An 18,453-nucleotide genomic window follows, 5' to 3' on the forward strand; every position below is an offset into this window, starting at 1 on the left:
TACTGGTTAAGTGCGTTCAAGCCGGACCCTCTCAATTTGCCCCATGACCTCATCTTGGTCTGTTTCTTGGGCCCCATCTGCCTACGATGCTGGGCAAAACCCGAATGCTGGCAACTTCCTCGCCCAAACCAAGCAGCTTCAAGACAGCATGCTTTTGCACCTGGTTGTTTTGCACCAGGCTGTTCCCTCTGCTTGGGATCCTCCCACCCCCACTCCAGCCTGGTTTATCCTCCTTATCCTTGAAGGCATTGTGCTGATGTGGCATGCTCCAGGGAGTCTCCTTGACCTCCCTGCACCCTGGACTGGGTTATGTATTCCCCTGGGGCATGGTTTTCTCATGTCATTTGCCACACTGGTTTGAAATAATCTGTTTAGGCGTCTCTCTTCCCCAGTGGACTGTGAACCCAGAGGACAGACATGCTGTAGCTCATCTTTTTATCCCTAGTACAGTGCCTGGCACATAGCAGGTGCTCAGTAAATGTGTGGTGGACCCAAATGGGATTGTCACATCGCCTCCCTGAGCCTCAGCGCTCTCACCTGTAAATAGACTTGTGCATTAACAGCTCTCAGAGTGACTGTGAGAGCAGCTGTAAATAGACTTGTGCATTAACAGCTCTCACAGTGACTGTGAGGATGTGGAAGAGCTGTGACACCCAGTACTCACTGCAACTGTGTGAGCCCCAGTCACCACTTGGCCACCTTGCCCAGTTATCTGAAATCTCTGCACAGGCCAGGGGCTCAGAGAGGCTGTCTGCTGGATTTGGAAGCTCTGTGGCAGGAGCCCCAGTTTGGCTGAGGCACCCAAGGCAGAGTGTGCCTGGCCAGGACAAGTGCCGTGTGGACCTGAGCTACACCAGCAGATGCCCAGTCCACCCCAGGAAATGGGAGTTCAGGGAGCAGCCCACTGCACCATCCATTAGAGGAGGAGATGATATGCACCCCCCTGGAGGTGGGGGGCTCACACACCCTTCTAGAGAAGGAGACCCCACCTCACACCAGTCAGAATGGCCATCATTAAGTTCACAAATGATAAATGCTGGAGAGGGTGTGGAGAAAAGGGAGCCTTCCTACACTGCTGGTGGGAATCTAGTTTGGAATAGCCATTATGGAAAACAATATGAAGATTCTGCAAAAAAACTAAAAATAGACTTACCCTATGATCCAGCAATCCCACTCCTAGGTAAATATCCCTGGAGAACTCTAATACAAAAAGATACATGCACCCCAATGTTCATAGCAACACTATTTACAATAGTCAAGACATGGAAGCAACCTAAATGTTCATCGACAAATGATTGCATAAAGAATATGTGGTATGTATAGATACATATACACACAATGGAATACTACTGAGTCATAAATAAAGAATGAAATAATGCCATTTACAGCAACATGGATGAACCTAGAGATTATCATACTAAGTGAAGTAAATCAGACAGAGAAAGACAGATTCATATAATATCACTTATATGTGGAGTCCAAAAAAAAAGGTTCAAATCTTATTTACAAACCAAAAATAGGCTCACGAACATAGATAGAAAACAAACTATAGTTACCAAAGGGGAAATGTTGGGGGAGAGATAAATTAGGAGTTTGGGATTAACAGATACACACTATAAAATAGATAAACAACAAGGACCTACTGTATAACACAGGGAACTATATTCAATTTCTTACAATAATATATAATGAAAGAAAAGCTGAAAAAAATATATATGTATAATTGAATTGCTTTGCTGTACACCTGAAACTAACATTGTAAATCAACTACACTTCAATAAAAATAAAAATTTAAAGAAGAATAGGTTATGTAACACTCAGCTAATGAAATGCTTTCATACTTTCTTAAAAAAAAGTTGGCGGTGGGGTGTAGGTATTGCTCAGTGGTAGAGCTCATGCTTAGCATGCAGGAGGTCCTGGGTTCAATCCCCAGTCCCTCTATTAAAAAAACAATAATAAATTGAAAGAAGAGTACAAAGATCACCTGCATTTTTTACTGCCTAGACCCAAGTTAACTTTTTGCTGTATTTGCTTTATTTATGTATTTGTTATGTATTTACATATTTTTAAAATTCCAGTTGAAGATATCATGACATTTCAACCTGTAACATCTCCCAAGAACAGTCCCCCACGTAACCACAATGACTTCATCACACCTAAGAAAATGAATGAGAATGCCCTAGTATCCACCATTCTGTCCATATTAAAATTTTAGTTGTCCCAAAATGTCTGTTATAATTATTCCCTTTTGAATTTGGGTTTAATCCACGTCTAATCCGCTACATGGATTGTTTTATCTTTCTTACCCCCAAAACATTCTCCCCTGCAAAAAAAAAACATTGACCTTTTAAAGAGACAGGCCAGTTGACCTGCAGGATATATCCCACTGTCTGGATTTGTCTGATTACTTTCTCATGGTATCATGAGACTTGACTTTTTAGCCTCCTATAAACTGGAAGTTGGGTCTGAAAGTCTGATTAGATTCAGTTTAGACGTTTTTGGCAAGGATGGTCACAGGTGGTGCTGCGTGTTTCATTGGGTGAACGTGATGTCAGCTGCCCCACTAATAGTGATAATTGAGGAGTGACCACCATCTCTCTCCATTGTAAAAATAGGTTTTCACTTTATGATTAAGAAGTAATCTAGAGAGGGTGATGGTGTTTTGTCACCCTGCCTGTTTCCCAACAAACTTTCACAGGTCGGTTTTAGCATCCATTGTTGAACCTTGTTTGAATCAATTATTCTTTGGGGATTGAAGAATAGTGATTTTCCATTTTTATATTTAACAGACGATATCCTTCTGATTAAAAAAAAAAGTTCCCTTCATCAACTAGGGATGAAATACGTGCCTCCAAAATACAGAGTAAATGCTTTTTTTCTTTTTGAGTTACAGAACTTTAAAAAATTACTTCTATTATTACAAAGCAACCCAAAAGAATTTTTTTAATTCTTACTTTTTATTGAAGTGTAGTCGATTTATAATGTTTGTTTCAGGTGTACAGCAAAGCGATTCAGTTATATATATACATGGATGCATATGTATTTTCTCAGTTTCTTTTCCATTACAGCTCATTATAAGAAATTGAATATAGTTCCCTGTGCTATACAGTAGGTCCTTGTTGTTTATCTAGGAAAGACTCTTTTTAGAATTGTGGTAAAAACTAAAAATTACCATCTAAATCATTTTAAAGTGTATAGTTCATTAGTGTGAAGTATATTCACATGGTTGGGCAACACATTTCCAGAACTTTTTCATCTTGCAAACTGAAACTCTAGACCCATTAAATAGCTCCTCATTTCCCCCTTCCCCAGCCCCTGGTTAGCTGCCATTCTATTTTCTGTCTCAACGAATTTAACTACTTAACATACCTCATATACAGCAGGGTCATACAATATGTCTTTTTGTGATTGGCTTATTTCACTTAGCTCAATGCCCCTTAAGGTTTGTCTACATTGTACACATGGCAGGATTTCTTTTCTTTTTAAGGCTGAATAAAGTTTCATTGTACATATAGACCACATTTTGGTTATCCATTCATCTTTCGATGGGCATTGGGTAGCTTCCTCCTCTTGGTTATTGTAAGTAATGCTGCTATGAACTCGGGTGTTCGACAGTATCTTCAACACCCTGATTTCAATTTTATTGGATATAAATGCAAAATGGGATTGATGGATCACGTGGTAGTCTTATTTTTAATTTTTTTGAGACCCACCATACTGTTTTCCATAGCAATTACATCATTTTATAATCCCATCAACAGTGTACAGGAGTTAATTCTTTTAACTATGAATTTCAGAGTAAAGAGTTGATATATTCAGCTCTTACGGTGGCAAATACATTTTTTCCTTCCTTTTTTCAAATACTATGCATGATAGATTTTCACTTATTCAAAGATAATAATTGTGATGTTGTGATATAATAAGAAATATATATATACATATATAAAAGAAATACATATTTGGCCTTTGTCCATGGTTCTTCAAACAGCTCCAGAGCAGTAAAGGTGAAAGGAGAGTCTTTGTTATTCATAACAAGCCCCTTTCAACCACACCAGTTTATGTTAATGAAAAGACTTTTTGGAAGGCCACTGAGGTTGGGGGCACTGGTTGTCAGGGGAACCAGTCACGTGATTGGAGAGCTGGAACTTTCAGCCTCAACACTCCTCCACCCCCACATCACCCCCGCCAACCTCCAGAGAAGGGGGATGGGCTAGAGATTGTGTTCCAGCACCAATGGCCAGTGATTTAAGAATCATGCCTGGTAACGAAGCCGACATGAAAATCTTAACCAAAGTGGGTTCAGATTCCTTCCGGATTGCTGAATGCATGGAGTGCTGGGAGGGTGCGTGCCCAGAGAGAGCTCGGGAGCCCCGCACCCCTTATCCCATCCTGTACCCTGTGCAGCTCTTCCTTCTGGCTGTTCCTGAGTTGTATCCTTTTATAATAAACCAGTAATCTTGTAAGCAAACTGTTTTCCTGAGTTCTGTGGACCGTGCTAGCCAATTATCGAGCCCAAGGAGGGGGTCATTGGAACCCCAATTTATGGCCAGTTGATTAGAAGTAGGGAAGGCCCGGACTCGCAGCTGGCCTCTGAGTAGGGGGCAGTCTTGTGGGACTAAGCCCTTCACCTGTGGGGTCTGTGCTAACTGCCAACGTAGGCAGTTGGTGTCAGAAGTTCTTCGTGTGGGAAGCACGCACATTCGCTGTCAGAAACGTTTTATGAGTGTCGTGAGTCGCAGTGACCAGGAAGCAGTATTTTCCTTTTTCACAGTAATTGGCCAGCGGGAGATCCCTTCAGACTGGCTCCTTTGACCTTTGCAACACTCGTGGTAGGTGGTAGTCCTCAATGCTTTCTGGAACAAACTGGCCCAGTCCCGCTTCGATTTCTGGATCAGCTGTGTCTCTCCGGAGAACCCTGGTTCCTTTTACCGGGAATGGTATTGGGGATGGAGATCTGGGCGCTACGTGTGCTCATTGCTACTGGGAGCCATTGCTTCCGGGTCCTTCCAAAGCATATAGCTAGGACTTTTTTTTTTAATCGTGAGTTCATATTGATATTTCCAATTCAAATTTAACATGAAAGATCTTTCTTAATTTTATTTTATGCTCGTATATCTTTCCTTTATTATTTTTTGTTTTGTTTCCTCCCTTTTTTATAGAAAAGCATAGTCTATGCAACTTGCCGTTTTCATTTTATCTCCCCTGAAGATCACTCCAAATCTGTCCACAGAGGTCTTCCTCATTCCTTTTTATGACTCAACGGCCCTTTACATTTTTGTGACAAGAGATTTTAAACATATATAAAATTAGAGTACCCATCACTGAGCCTTCACGGCTGCCAGCACGTGTACATCAGCATACGGTGGGATGCCGTGAGGTTGGCACAGGGGTTGGGAGTCTCCAGTCTGATGACCAGGAGGGCGGGGACCACGTCCCTTCCATCCCTCCAATCACCTGGGCACTCATCTCATGCCAGGCACTTGGGACGCAGTGTTGTTGGTGCCCTCTCCTCTCACAAGAACCGGGAGACAAGCATAGTCTCACTCAGCCCGCCTACACGTGGACAGAGGTTGCAAGGCAGTAGTGTTATCAGAGATGCAAGAGAGTGGGAGCACTGAGAAAGGAGCAGCTAATGCCCAGGGGAGTTGGGAAGGGATGAAGAAAATCTGAGCTGCATCTTGAAGGTATGGGTGTGCCTGGAGGTGGGGAGTGATAAAAGAGCAAAGGTGAGAAAATGGATGGGAGTGAAGCAGCATAGGGGGCGTGGGCGGGGACAGCGGCGGGAGTGGGAGGCTGAGAGGTGATGAAGATGCTGGCAGCCTTGCATGGCAGGCTGAGGTCGACTCTCCTGTGGACAGCGGGATACCACATAATGTGGCAAGAGCTGGGTGTAGGAAGATGCCAGCCCGATTGGAGCTTGGATGGGAGTGGGAGACTGAGAAAGCCAGCAGATGAGGCCACAGCCATCTGTGAAATGAGTAGTAATAACAGCGACAGGGGAGGGGTTTCTGAAGTGACCTGTCAGATGTGGGGGAGAGCACAGGGTTCCAGGTACGCAGCTGTGGGCCCCGGACAATCACGATGTCATCATTCAAGACTAGGACCATGGGAAGGGGTAAGTAGTGTGTGGGTGGGTGGGAGTAGAGTTCAGCTTGGACAGCCTGTTTGTGAGCAGGGACAAAGCATTTTGGGTCCAAGTGCCTGGGACATCCAGTCTCCACAGAGAAAAGCGGATAACCCGCCCCTGTGGCACCCTCAGTGGGACTAAGGTGGGCAGGCACTAGTCCCATTTTACAGTAGGACAGTAAACTAAAATTCAAGGGGATTAAAGCCCTTCACCCCCCTCATAAGGAGTGGAACAGCTCGGCCCACTGGAGGCTGCCCAAGTCACAGGTCGTGTTCATTCCCCAGGGCCCTGCAGCTGCGGCCCCGCAGGGGGAGGAGCCATTCCGATAGCTGCCCAACTGGACAGCTCAACGGCGGGGCTGGAGGCTGCCTGCAGGACAGTAAAAGGCCATGACCCTGGCCAGTTTTATCATCCCCAGAGTTTGCTTCTATCTTGGTCTAAAACAGGAAGGAATTGGATTGGGCAACAAGCACCGGTAGAGTACTTTATGGTTTATAAAACTTTCACATACATCGTCTCATTGATTCCTCACAAACACCTTAAGAAGCTTTATTACCATGATTTGACAGGAGGCTTACAGAGGTGAGGGCCCAAGACACACACACACACACACACAAAACTAAAACACAACTTGTTTTAAACGGGGACCCAGGGCAGAGGCGCTGACTCCGTCCCCACTGCCCCCCCGTGGGCTCCACGGCGCCCTAATGGAAGGAGAGGGGCCCCTGTTGGAGGCTGCAGGGCAGGAAGCCCCTTCAGAGATCATCTCGGGACTGAGGGGGCAGCGGCTCCTCTCCCCCAGGGGGCAGTCTCCTCAGAGGAGGGGAGGGGGGAACTGACCGCCTCTGGTGCCAAGTGTGTTTGGGGGGGAGGGGGAAGTGCAACTCGCTTGTTATTTTGGGGGCTGCAGGGTCTTCGCGCCCCTCTGGTCACACAACAGTATCAGGCGCCATCTCAGGACACCTTTCTAACCCCCGCCACCCCAGGGAAGCAAGACAGCTCTTCACAGCCCGGCTTCCTTCTGTGACACGCAGCCCTTCCGCTGGACGGGAGAGCTGCCAGATTGCAGGAAAGGCAAACCAGTTCCCTCCGGACTCGGACTAGAGGGCTGGCAGGGGCTGGGAAATCTGTTTTGGCCCCAGAGAGGAGCCCGGAGGCCAGTGGCGATGCCCAGGGGCTGCTGCGGGGCAGAGATAACAGGCACAGGAAGGGCGGGGCAGGATCCTCCCAGGAGCCGGGTTTCACGTAAACAATGAGTGGCTGCCCGCCGGGCAGGAGGTGATTCAGCTCCCCTGACCCCCGGGGAGCCCACTGGCCACGCTCACCAGGCACCAATACCGCGACCCCTCCCTGCGAGGGTCGGGGACCAACCCTGGCCCTTCTGGTAACTGGTGGACTTCGAAAGTCAGGGTGTGTCCAAGAAGTGGTCTGAGGAGGGCTCAGCTGCCCCGAAGAAGGTAGAGGCCTCAGCTCCTGCCTGAGAACTGGCTGGCTTTCAGGCCCTTGGTAGCAGACAGTGGGAACATCGGGTCTCCCCCACTCGGGCCACCCTCTCTGAGCAGTGCCACAGGCTTTGGTCACCCTGCTGTCAACCCTGAGGTGATAATCCCAACTGAGAAGATGGGGAGGACACTTGAGCTTTCACATTTGCCTGAAAACGGACAGTAGAAGAGGTCAGTGCATCTGAGATGCCGAGATGTGAGGACACGGTGCTTTTAATACGGAGGCAGAGACTATGGGGCGTGGGTCGCGGCCCACAGTGCCCCACTCCTCCGCAGCAATGTCTCTTCCGGCTGGAATGCCACATGGGGACTCCTCATGGGGTGGCATCGAGGGAGCAGGTCCCAGTCCTGAAATATACAAAGCGGCACCTCCCAGTGGGCACTGGTCACCGGGCTGCACAGTCCTGTCAAGTCCCAGAGTGGCTCCTCCCGACAGAAGGGAAAATGTCCGAGCCACCCCAAGCTGGTCCCTCAGGTCACTGCTTGGCCTTCTTCACAATGGTGCCCACGGCAGAGATAACGGTGGTCTTGGAGCCACTGGCACTGGTGGTCACTGTGACCACAGCTGGCAGCGTCGCCGTGGTGGTGAGGATGGTGGGCTGGGCTATCGTGGTCACCGGGATAGCTGAGTCCCACTTGCTCTTTCTCTTCTGGGCATCTGGGCACAAAGCAAGAGAGAAGTCAGGACCAACACCAGCCAAAAAGCAACACTCCCTTTCCAGTGGTCAGAGCTGAGGGGACAGAAACTGCTGGGGCCTTTGCCCCAGAAAGCCAAGGGGCAGCCAGTGAACTGGGGACCCCACCCCAGCCCCAAAGCAGGCTCAAAACCTCTGGGCTCAGAGAAAAGCACAGCAAGGCTGGGTCCAGGCCCAGATTCTCATGGTGTCTGTTCCCCAAAATGAGGCAGGGAAACCCTTGCTGCATCTGCAGTGTGGCTGGGAGGCAGAGCCTCTACCTGCAACAGCTGTGCTGGCTGTGGTGGTGGTGGTGGCCGTGGCGTTGGTCGTGGTGCCCTTCTTGGTGCCTGTCACAAACTCAATCTGGAAGGTGAGAGAGATGAGCGTTAAGACCTGAGCAAAACTGTTCATCCACATCCTCTGCCAGCCGTCTGCTCCTGGGGGGTGGGAGTCTGGTACCACACAGAGAAGGCACTGAGAACCAGCTCTGCTGAGACCGTCTAGCAGGAGAGGTGACAGAGCGGCGCCGCAAGGGGATTTTTACTCCTCTGAAGAGAGCTTCCCAAACAGACGTTGGACCCCTCCCGGCATCACCATGTCTCTGCATGTGCTTGGGCACCCCTGCCCGCTGTCCCACCATGTGCCCAGCCCCCTCGCCCTCATACGCTGAGGGAAGGACGGCTCTGGTCTCAGGTGCTGCAGACACATCCCTGCAATGAGCCTGAGGTTTGGAAGGAAGAAGGAAAGAGACAGAAGGGAAATTCAACCAAGGGTCATGACTGTGGAAACCTGATCACCCCTGGAACCAGGTCCCCAAGGGCTGCCCCACAGCCCCTCTGCCCGGGGGATGGAGGGAACATCCCAGAGGCCACAACTGCTGTGGAAGGGTCAGGCCAAACCACAGGTGGGAAGAGCTGGTGTTCTGAGGTCCACTTTCTCTCTCAGAGACTCTGGTTGGAAAGGGCACAGTTCTCAGGACAATGTCTCACAGCCAAATTTCTGTTCCCCGAAGGACCCAGACCACACTGCTTGGGAAGAATCGTGCTCAGGGTCCTAAAATGAGGGGTCACCTGGCCATCAGGCGTGGGACTTACAGGGAAGCGCTGAGTCGGGCTGCTGAGATCAGCTCTGGAGCCCAAGAAAGGCACAGACCAGAGTGCTCTGGGAAGGAAGTACTTGCCTCCATTCAGGCCAAGGAGGGCACTGATGACCCCAGAGAGAAAGCCCCTGAGGCTCTGTGGCTGCAAGGGGGAGGGGAGAGGACATAATGAAGCAAGTACAAGACCCCAAGGAACCAAACGGGGGTAACTGGGAAGCACCTTCAAGCTGATTTAAGGAGGCTTAAATCCAGCACAGGGCACACCTAAGGCTGCCCAGAGCATCCTCAGGCAGCATACTGGCGGGGGGGGGAGAGCAGCCTGGAAGGCCCCTGGGCTCAGCCAGCAGGACCCCTGCACTCCAAACACCTGCCTTTTCATCAGGACGTTCGTCCATCACTTACTTTGGTTCGCTCCTTTTTGGCCTTTTCCAATTTGTCCATTTCAATCTTCTGGGCTTTGGCTAGGAAGACAAGAGAAGCATTACACAAACAGCCCGGGAGCAGCCCCACACGAGGAGATGGTTTAAGCCGAGGGACCCTAGTCCAGCACTTTCCACTTGCCCCGCGTTCTCATTTGATGCACTTGAGTAGCCGGCAGGCCCGTGTGGGCTCAGTGTCCTTCTGTGATGGGCAAAACCCTGTGCCAGCTCTTGGCCAGCATGAAGCAGGGCCTCAAGCGCAAAGGCCCCAGGCTGGGGCTGCGCACCCCTTCAGAGGGGCCAGCTGCTCCCGAGCCTCAGCCAGCTGCTGCCACGTGGGAACGCCGGCCCAGCGAGAATACCTTCCCAGCGACCCAGAGCAGCCGGAATCAGCGATTTTTAAATAAAACGTTGGCAAGGAATTCAAATTAAAGCAAGACAAAGCTTGTGTGGGCCAAACAAAACACACCTACAGGCCGGATCTGAGATCTGGCATCTGAGGGCTTGGGCACTTTGAAATTGCTCCCAGTTTTCCCAGATGGGCCCCTTCAGAAAGTACTACAGTCTCGCTGGCCGCCAGCCGCCTGGCCACCGTATACGCCTGTGTGGCCAGCCCCTCGCGCCTTCAAAGCTCGGCGTGGACAGTTTCCTCGGGGAGGCTGCCCCACCCCCTCAGCCCTGCAACGCCATCGCCCCAGCGCTTGTCACCGTTGGAATCACTCCTGTCATCCTGTCTTCTCTGCGGCTGTTATAAGCCTCCTAAGTCAGGGATGGGGTCTGGATTGCTCAAGGCTGTAAACCCAGCTCCTCAGATGTGGCCAGACACGGAGAAGACCCTGAAATATGTGTTGCCTGATGACTGACTGAGTGACTGGATGGGCAGACAGACAGATGGACAGATGGGTAGGTAAGTAGATGGATGGCTACCCACCTAATGCCTCATAGTAGGAGTCCTCAGACCAGCCGTGGGGGTCAAACATATCCTGAAAAAGAAAGGGTTAAAGCTGCAGTAAGGGCCATCAGATGACAAATGACTTAGAAACCCAAGTGCCTCCCCGCGTCTATCTATGGGTCCTCCTGCCTTCAAAGGCAGAGGAGCTCAGCTGTTACCCCTGATCTCCAGCCAATCCTTCTTAGGATTGAGGGCAGTGATGCATTTGCCCAAGGGCTAGTCCATGGGCATAGTGAGTTCACACTCAGACTCTAACCAAGCAGAGGCCCCGGGGCTCGAACAAGAGCGAAGGGGACTGTCCTCTCCAGCCAACAGTGCTGCCACCTTGTCCCTTCAGTGGCTCCGGGCTGAATCCAGCAGGGTGAGCTCAAGGCCTTGGGTATCCTCCCTCACCCTCATCCCCTGCAGGAGGGAATACCTTTGGGTAGTTGGTGCCGAGCTCATCAATTGCACAAAACTGGATCAGCTTCTCATAGATGCTGAAAGAAGAAAACCACAAAGTGCTGAGCAGGCCCGAGTCACCAGATTTCAAGAGATCAGAACCATTCAGCACCTGGGCTCAGGTGAAGCCTTTAAACCCAGCTGAATCATTCTAAGCTTCCCAACGGGAGGGGAAATGTCCACTGGCCTGACATTAGAAGTCACTTCTCGCACTCCACCCTCCACCCTCACAGGGAGATGGGCTGTTAGCAAGGGGCCAGGACAAGGATCGTGTTGAGAGGAGGGCTGCATTTTTTTGGTCTTATCAGGACACCTGACCTTCAGTCTGTGTGGCTGGATCAAGGCCACCATACCCAGGCCCACAAGGGCCAGGACAGGTCATCCCATCAACACACTGGGCTCTTTCCTGAGTGTGTCACTTACTTGAGCACTGGACAGAGGGAGGCCAAGACAGAGCTGTTTCTAAACCCTCTCCCCTGCATGCAGAATCAATGACTTTTTAGAGGGAGAGGAAGAACCTGGGGTGATGGTCTAGTCCAACCCCCTCATGGTGCGGCTGAGGAGATGGAGGCCTCGAGAGGTAGCGTCTTTAGGAGCAGCGTAGAAATGAGACCCCGGCCGGGCGCCCTACTCCAGACCAGGTCTCTGTTTCTGCTCTACGTACTGCTTAATGTGTTCAGTCTGGATTTTCAACAGTAAACCTCAGCGAGGTTAATGTGGTCTGGGTGATGGCCCCTGTGGGCTCAGGTGGGATCTGAGCTGAGCCTCTCCCTGCCACCTCCATGGGGGCATACCGGTCCCCAGCCGACCCTGCAGGCTCATGGGAAATTCACCTGGGGTTCCGAAATTCCTTCTTCCTTTGGATAATATAGTTCATATCCATTCCCTCCTTTATCTTCCGCTCATAAAGCTTCTGGATCTTGTCCTATGGAAGATTAACAGAAGGATGCTTATGACAGAACCCCACTCCCTCATGATCCCAGTCTGTGGTCACACATGCGGTGTGGATACGTGGACAGAGGAGAGCCACAGAGCCACGAGAAGCCCTGCTCCGGCCACGTGGTCTTCCTCTGCCAGCCTCTGACCAGCCCTGAGCACGGGTAAGACAGATGGAGACCAGTCTGCTTTTCTTTGGCTTTCTCCTGATCCGCTCTGGGTGGTCAGTAGAGGGAGTGATAAGGTCAAGGCAGTGAACCCATGGAGAAGACATGGAACAAGTCCCCACTGGGCTAATCAGTTCCTGAATCATCTGAAGAGAAGTTTCAGGTATTAGTGTTGATGGGCAGAGTCTGCATGCTGGCTTTATTTTTAATTTTTATTGAAGTATAGTTGATTTACAGTGTTCTGTTAGTTTCTGGTGTACAAGTAGTGATTAAGTTATATACATTCCTTTTCATTACAGGTTATTACAAGATCCTGAAAGTAGTTCCCTGTGCTATAGAAGGACCTTATTATTTTGAACGCTGGTTTTAAATTTTAACACAGGGTTAATTTCTAGCAGGAGACCTGGGAAGGTGATGTCCTTTCAGAGGAAGGCAGGAATAGAGGTTTTGGAACCTGGTTTCACAAGTCTTCCAGGGTGTCCTCTGCTGGGAGGCTCACAGGTGGCTGGTCCTCACCACTTTATCAAGAGGCACCACCAGGGGACAAGGGCTCATTTCTCATCAAAACTCCTCTCCAGGCCCCTGCCCTGGCTTTCAATGGGAAACAGGAGAAGCACCCAGCAGGGATCCAGGCCAGTGCCACAGGTGTGCCCAGGCCCAAAGAGATGATGTCTGCAACAAATGGCATCAGGGTGGCCTGGTGCGTGAAGGGGCCCGGAAACCCAAGTCTCAGGGCAGAGCCACCTCTAAGAAGGAGCAGTCTTACCCAGGAAGGCACACGCTGGCCCAGGGCAAGGTATCCCGGCCGCCACCCCCACTAGTGGCAGCTAAACACAGACACTCCAGAAGGAAAACATTTCAGGCTTCACTTGCAGGAGGAGGTGGGCAGGGTGGGAGGTCCTGAGTGAGGGAGGACCTTTGGGAACATCCGGAGAGATGACCCATCCCCTCTACCAGAAGGCAAGACTGGCCAGAGGAAGCACAAATTGCAGAGAGAGGTCAGTAACACATTTACAGGGAAGAGAGAAGCCGGGAGCAACACGCCTCAATGTTAACCTCTTCATAGGTAACGAGGGGAGGCCTGCACAGAAGGCTCGGCAGACAGAAACAGGTCTGCATTTTATAGACGACTTTTCTGTGTCTCCCGGACCATCAGACAGGTTCTCCTATCTCAGGTGAACTAACATGTTTGCTCAATGTCATGGTTTCTACCATTAGGAGGATCTAAAAAGTAGAGATTCGGAACTTGAAGGCTGGGCCAGCTGGATGTCTCTGCCTGGAGGATTGCTGGACTGTCCTTACAGCCTGTGGCTTGTTGCCTGGTGTAAAGCTGATGGAGGTGATGCTATGCTGGGAGGCAGGGGGTAGGTGGTGGTGGTGGGGGGGACAACTCAGCAAAGAGAAGAGACTTCCAGGAAGAGAGGAACCTCCGGCCCCGCCCAGATCGCCCCGTTCCACAGCCCTAGGACCCATTAGTCATCCATCCGTTAGGGTGGTGCCAGGGGCCTGCGGTGTAGCCAGAGGCACTGGTAGAACCTACAGGATCAAAGGCAGAGCAGGTGGACGGGGGCCACTATGGGGCAGCCTTGGGGGTCTGTCCTGTAGTCACAAGGTCTCATTCACAGAGGAAGGCACAGAGGGACGAGGAGACGAGATCACAGGGGCTTCACAAAAGGAGGTGTAAATCCTGCTCCCTAGGGAGTGGCGGCACTAAATGTTCCATCTCCTCGGGGCAGGTCTGTATGAGGTTTTGTCAGACAAGCTGGAGACCTGGCACTTTAGGAATTCGAGGATAAGAGGAGGATAGGAGTTTTATGAGCATAAATGCTTGTGTGTTTGCATTTCTGTAATCTGTTTATTTTACGTTCTGAAGAAAGATCCCTTAGTTTCTTAGCAAAGTTCCACTGAGACTGTCCCACTGGCTCAAGGTTGCCCAGAAAAGGTCTGCTGTTTTATCTGCCGAGGTTCAGGACCTTACAGAGGGCAAGCTAGGGGCCCCAGCGCAAGTGGCAGTGGTGGTGGGTCCAGAGCAGACGCGAGAGCGGGCTCAGGGAGGTCACCAGGACTGCAGGCTCCTTTCCACCTGGGTTGTTTCATTTACAGAAGCCTCTTAAAGTCAGACCAAACCAGACCCCTGCCCCTGGATTCCTGTCTACATGGGCCTCAGCAGCCGTGCCCTGCGCTTACTTGTAAGTGATTTGAACACCTGCCAGGGGGCTCCGGCGGGATCTTGATTTCATCGGGTGACATGTTCCGGACTCTTTCAGAAAAGGAGGCTGTTGAGAGAACAGAGAAGAATTCTGTAGGTAGGAGGGACAGTGAGGGTGAAGGACAGGCATGGACAGTACAGAAACCAAAAACCACACACAAAGTGTTTTCAGAAAGGGACACACGCTCTGCAACAGTACAACAGGGTGTGTGGAGTAGCTCTCTGAGAGGATGCATCTGAGCTGAGATCAAATGACCAGAAGGAGCCGGCAGGTGTCAACTCAGGGGAAGAGAAATTCAGGCAGAGGGCACAGTTTGGCCACACAGCAGCAGTTCACTGAGGAGACGCTGTGTCCTGGGGTGTGCTGGGAAATGTTTACCAACCAGCGGGGAGGTGGGGAGCGGTCTGCCCGTTTCTGGGCTGTAAATCCTCCCGCCAATTTCAAGCTATCAATCTGCAGTCACTGAACTGGCTCATCACGTGAGCCAGCTCCAGCCCCCGACGGGCTCTGCCCCTGAAACACCCTCCCAGGATTCTGGAAACTCAGAGTCTGGCACCATCCTTCTTACCTCAGGCTGTCCTACTCAGGCTACAGGAGAAGCTCAGGGTTCCCTAGGCTTTGAGACTCAAAGCTTTCAAACTGCCTTGTGTATAAATGACATTTGCAAAACTACCTGTTGATTATTGGCTTAGGGCCCTTTAAAAATAAGCCAATCAACCACTTCATTCCTGGGAACAAAAGGTCTGATTCCGATGTGCAGAACCACAACTCCCAGGGGACAACTCACTCAGAGGTTTGCCCCTGCCCACCCAAGCTTCTGGCTCTCTCTCCCCTCCCCTCCCTGCTGCCTCTGGCCACCCCGGGGACTGTAGAGTTGTGCTCTGGATCACCCAGACAATGCACTGTTTGTTGTAAGATTCTGTCTGTGCTTTTAAAAACATTCTCTCATGAAAAGGGCCATACAATGAGCAAATAGAAGGCGGAGTGGGGTGGGGCAGGATGAAGGCAAAGAATGAATAATCCGGCACCCACGACACCCTGCAAGTACTTACTGGGTGCCAGGCCCCAGGCGAGGAGACCCGTTCTCAGTTGCAAGTGGCTGCCTTGACTGTCGGGGACGGCCCAGCACAGCCTTGCCCTTCTCTCCCGAGGCTAGGTTAATGTTTTTTTGGCAGACAAGGTGCTCTGATTTCTGCTTAGAGCTTTGCTAGTCTCAGCTGCTACCAAACAAGCCAGCACACACTGCAAAATACTGCAAATACTGAGGCTGGGGCCCAGGCCCAGGGCCCAGTCTCCTCACACAGCTACCTGTGCTGACCCTCACCGTCGGAAGATTCTCACCGGATGTGCCCCAGGAACAGAGCACTAGACCTGCCCTTTTAGGTGAGGGCAAGAGGACAGAAACTGGGTGACATATCCTGTTGTGGATCCTAAACACCAGTGCAAGCATGGCACTACATGTTGCTCTTTGCCAGCACCTTCCTTCTGTCTCCTGCCTCCTGAAGCAAGGGTGACACCCAGGTCTGGCTGGAGTTCAAGCTCATGCTGACTTCCTCCTTCCTCACAGACCTGGGAGAGGCAGGAGTTCTAAGTCCAAGGCTCAAGCAGGCGGCAGAGGCCAGCTGAGAGTGGAATTAGCTGGGGTATGCTGGTCCTCGTATTTCGTAACAATCAGCAACAAAAGCAAGGGGGGCTCAGGCAGGCTTTGGGCACGAAGCGAGGGCTGAGGCTTCCCTGGGGTGGAGAAGGCATGTGTGCACGTGACAGAGAGACAAAGAATGCCCTTTGGCATTTGCCAGGAAAGCCTTTTGGAAAAACAGGGTGTGACACTGTTGCCACAGCAACTCAACCACATTCAGGCTCAAATGGTATATAGTATGACAGAGAGGGCGAGCCCTCCCCCCTCCAGCTCGCGGGCTAGGAACTGGAGAGTTCCTTGGGAGTCACTGGCAAATGAAGGGACAGTCAGGAAACTAGACTCAAGTTCATCTCACAGATTTCAGGAGAATCTTTCAGTGATTCTCTCTCCTAAGTCTCAGCATGGACGTGAGTACAAGACAGTAGACCCACATACATGGCTATTCAAAACCACTTTCTGGAAACACGCTGAGAAACGCACCCAGGCACGTGGGAGCAGCCCGTGTCTGTGACTGCCCCGGGTCTGCCGGGGCTGTTCTAGGAGGGCATCCGTACTCAGAATCTGAGAATCCTGTGTTGGCGTGATTCACCCCGGGTGCGTGCCCAAGTCACAAAGCAGCGACGGTAACCGTGGCTGCCAGGTGTGAATCGGCACAGAAGCAGCTCCGACGGCTGGGCCTGTGTAACGGCGGGGAGGGAAGGGATGCCCGGCGGGTGCTGTGGGGCCGCAAGCAGGAGGCAGTGGAGCATCTCCAGCTCACCAGAGACACGGAGAACCCAACTAGAATGCCACCCTGGGGCCGTGGTCCCAGGCCTGCCTGCGGGCACCCAGAAGGTTTGTACAGGGCGTGCACTCAGCTCAGCCGAGCAACTACAGAGCTGGAGAGGCCTGAGCCAGCTTCTCCGCCTTCGTGTGCTCCATTAAACGTATGAAAACGCTTCCCACACCAGTGGACCGCTCGGTCCCTACAACCAGAGGCCTGAACGGAAGGGAGCAGAGTTCAGGCAGAGGGGCTGATAACCATGGCGCCCTGAGCGGGGGCCACACTGCACGGGCCAACCGTTACCTCCTCCGTGAGCAGCGGGAAGAGTAATCAAAACCATGAGGCTTAAAGTTCCACCTGTGTCCTTTGTGGGTAAGTGGATTGAGAAACTGCAGTGTAACCCTACAATGAAATAGTATTTGACAATAATAAAAAGCAACTATGGATATGTTCAAGAACATGGATGGATCTCAAAAACATTATGGTAAGTTAAAGGAGACAAAACAAAAAAAAGACTGATTTCATTTGTATCAATGGTTCTCCAACGGGGGCAATTTTGCCCCCTCAGAAAACATTGGGTGATAACTAGATATATTTCTTATTGTCACATCTGGCAGGGGGAGGGGAGTGTTGCTGGCATCGAAGGGGCAGAAACCAAGAATGCTACTAAAACATTTTACAATGCATGGGCCAGGCCCCTACAACAAAGAATTATCCAGCCTAAAATTTCAATAGTGCCAAGGCTGAGAAATTCTGATTTATAAGAAATTCTAAAACAGGCCAAACTCTAGTGAAGAAAGGACATCACTGCTCGCCTGCGGCTGAGGGAGGAACTGCCTGCAAGGGGAGGGGTCCAAGGGCACACTTTAGAGTGATGGAAAAGTTCTACGTAGCAACTGTGGTGGGGATTAACACGACTACGTATCTGTCCACACCCATCAAATGGCACACTTAAAACTGGCAAATCTTACTCTATGTAAGTTATACCTCAATAGAGCTGTTTTCAAAAAGTGACAGAGAAAAAGTGAGAGCTGGTTGTGGAAGAAGTTGGGCTGAGCCGGCCGAAGCCCACACACATTCCACCGCCTGACGAGCGGAGGGCACGGCCTCGCTGGGCTCCGGGGAGGCGGCTCTCTGACCCCAGCTCCTTGGTAGTAAACAGCCGGGACAGCGGGGCAGAGGATCCAGGCCACAGCCGCCCCCATGGGTCACCCACTCGGGGAAGCCCACTGGCTTCCTGGCAAGGCTGTGCTCTGTTCCCTCTGCCTGCAAAGCCAACTGGTCCACCCCTTCACTGCCATTTTCTACAGAGCAAACTTAAGGTTTTGAGAAAACTCAAACTCCATTCATCAGAAAACTCAGGGGTAAATCCTGCTCAGGGTCTGGGCCGCTCAGTGTGGTCACGCTCCTACCCAAGCCTTCCTCAGGAGACAAGCAGAATGAGTAACTTTCAGTTTCTTTAGTCAGGAAAACCAGAACAGGTTCCCGCCTCCCGTCCTCAGTGAAGGGACCAGTCCAGAA

At 50.9% G+C, this 18,453-nt stretch overlaps 1 protein-coding gene and 1 long non-coding RNA gene across 3 annotated transcripts in view; one reads left to right on the top strand and one right to left on the bottom strand.

The window, feature by feature from the left end:
- Positions 1 to 7,824: 7,824 nt before the first annotated feature.
- SAP30BP (SAP30 binding protein) overlaps positions 7,825 to 18,453 on the bottom strand; it is a 31,002-nt gene continuing 20,373 nt past the window's right edge. For both annotated transcript variants that reach the window (XM_032456833.1, XM_006176465.3), the window contains 7 exons: positions 14,508 to 14,596; positions 12,051 to 12,142; positions 11,195 to 11,255; positions 10,756 to 10,807; positions 9,808 to 9,866; positions 8,585 to 8,669; positions 7,825 to 8,287 (listed from right to left, as the gene is read on the bottom strand). In XM_032456833.1, coding sequence (XP_032312724.1) covers positions 8,106 to 8,287; positions 8,585 to 8,669; positions 9,808 to 9,866; positions 10,756 to 10,807; positions 11,195 to 11,255; positions 12,051 to 12,142; positions 14,508 to 14,596 — 620 coding nt within the window. In that variant the 3' untranslated portion in view covers positions 7,825 to 8,105. The remainder of the gene's footprint in view (positions 8,288 to 8,584; positions 8,670 to 9,807; positions 9,867 to 10,755; positions 10,808 to 11,194; positions 11,256 to 12,050; positions 12,143 to 14,507; positions 14,597 to 18,453) is intronic.
- Positions 13,352 to 14,499, top strand: LOC116656734. Its single transcript, XR_004311649.1, has 3 exons — positions 13,352 to 13,431; positions 13,539 to 13,659; positions 14,424 to 14,499. It is a non-coding gene; the product is annotated as an uncharacterized LOC116656734 (long non-coding RNA).

Source organism: Camelus ferus, chromosome 16 (assembly GCF_009834535.1).
Source record: "Camelus ferus isolate YT-003-E chromosome 16, BCGSAC_Cfer_1.0, whole genome shotgun sequence".
Lineage (NCBI taxonomy): Eukaryota > Metazoa > Chordata > Mammalia > Artiodactyla > Camelidae > Camelus > Camelus ferus.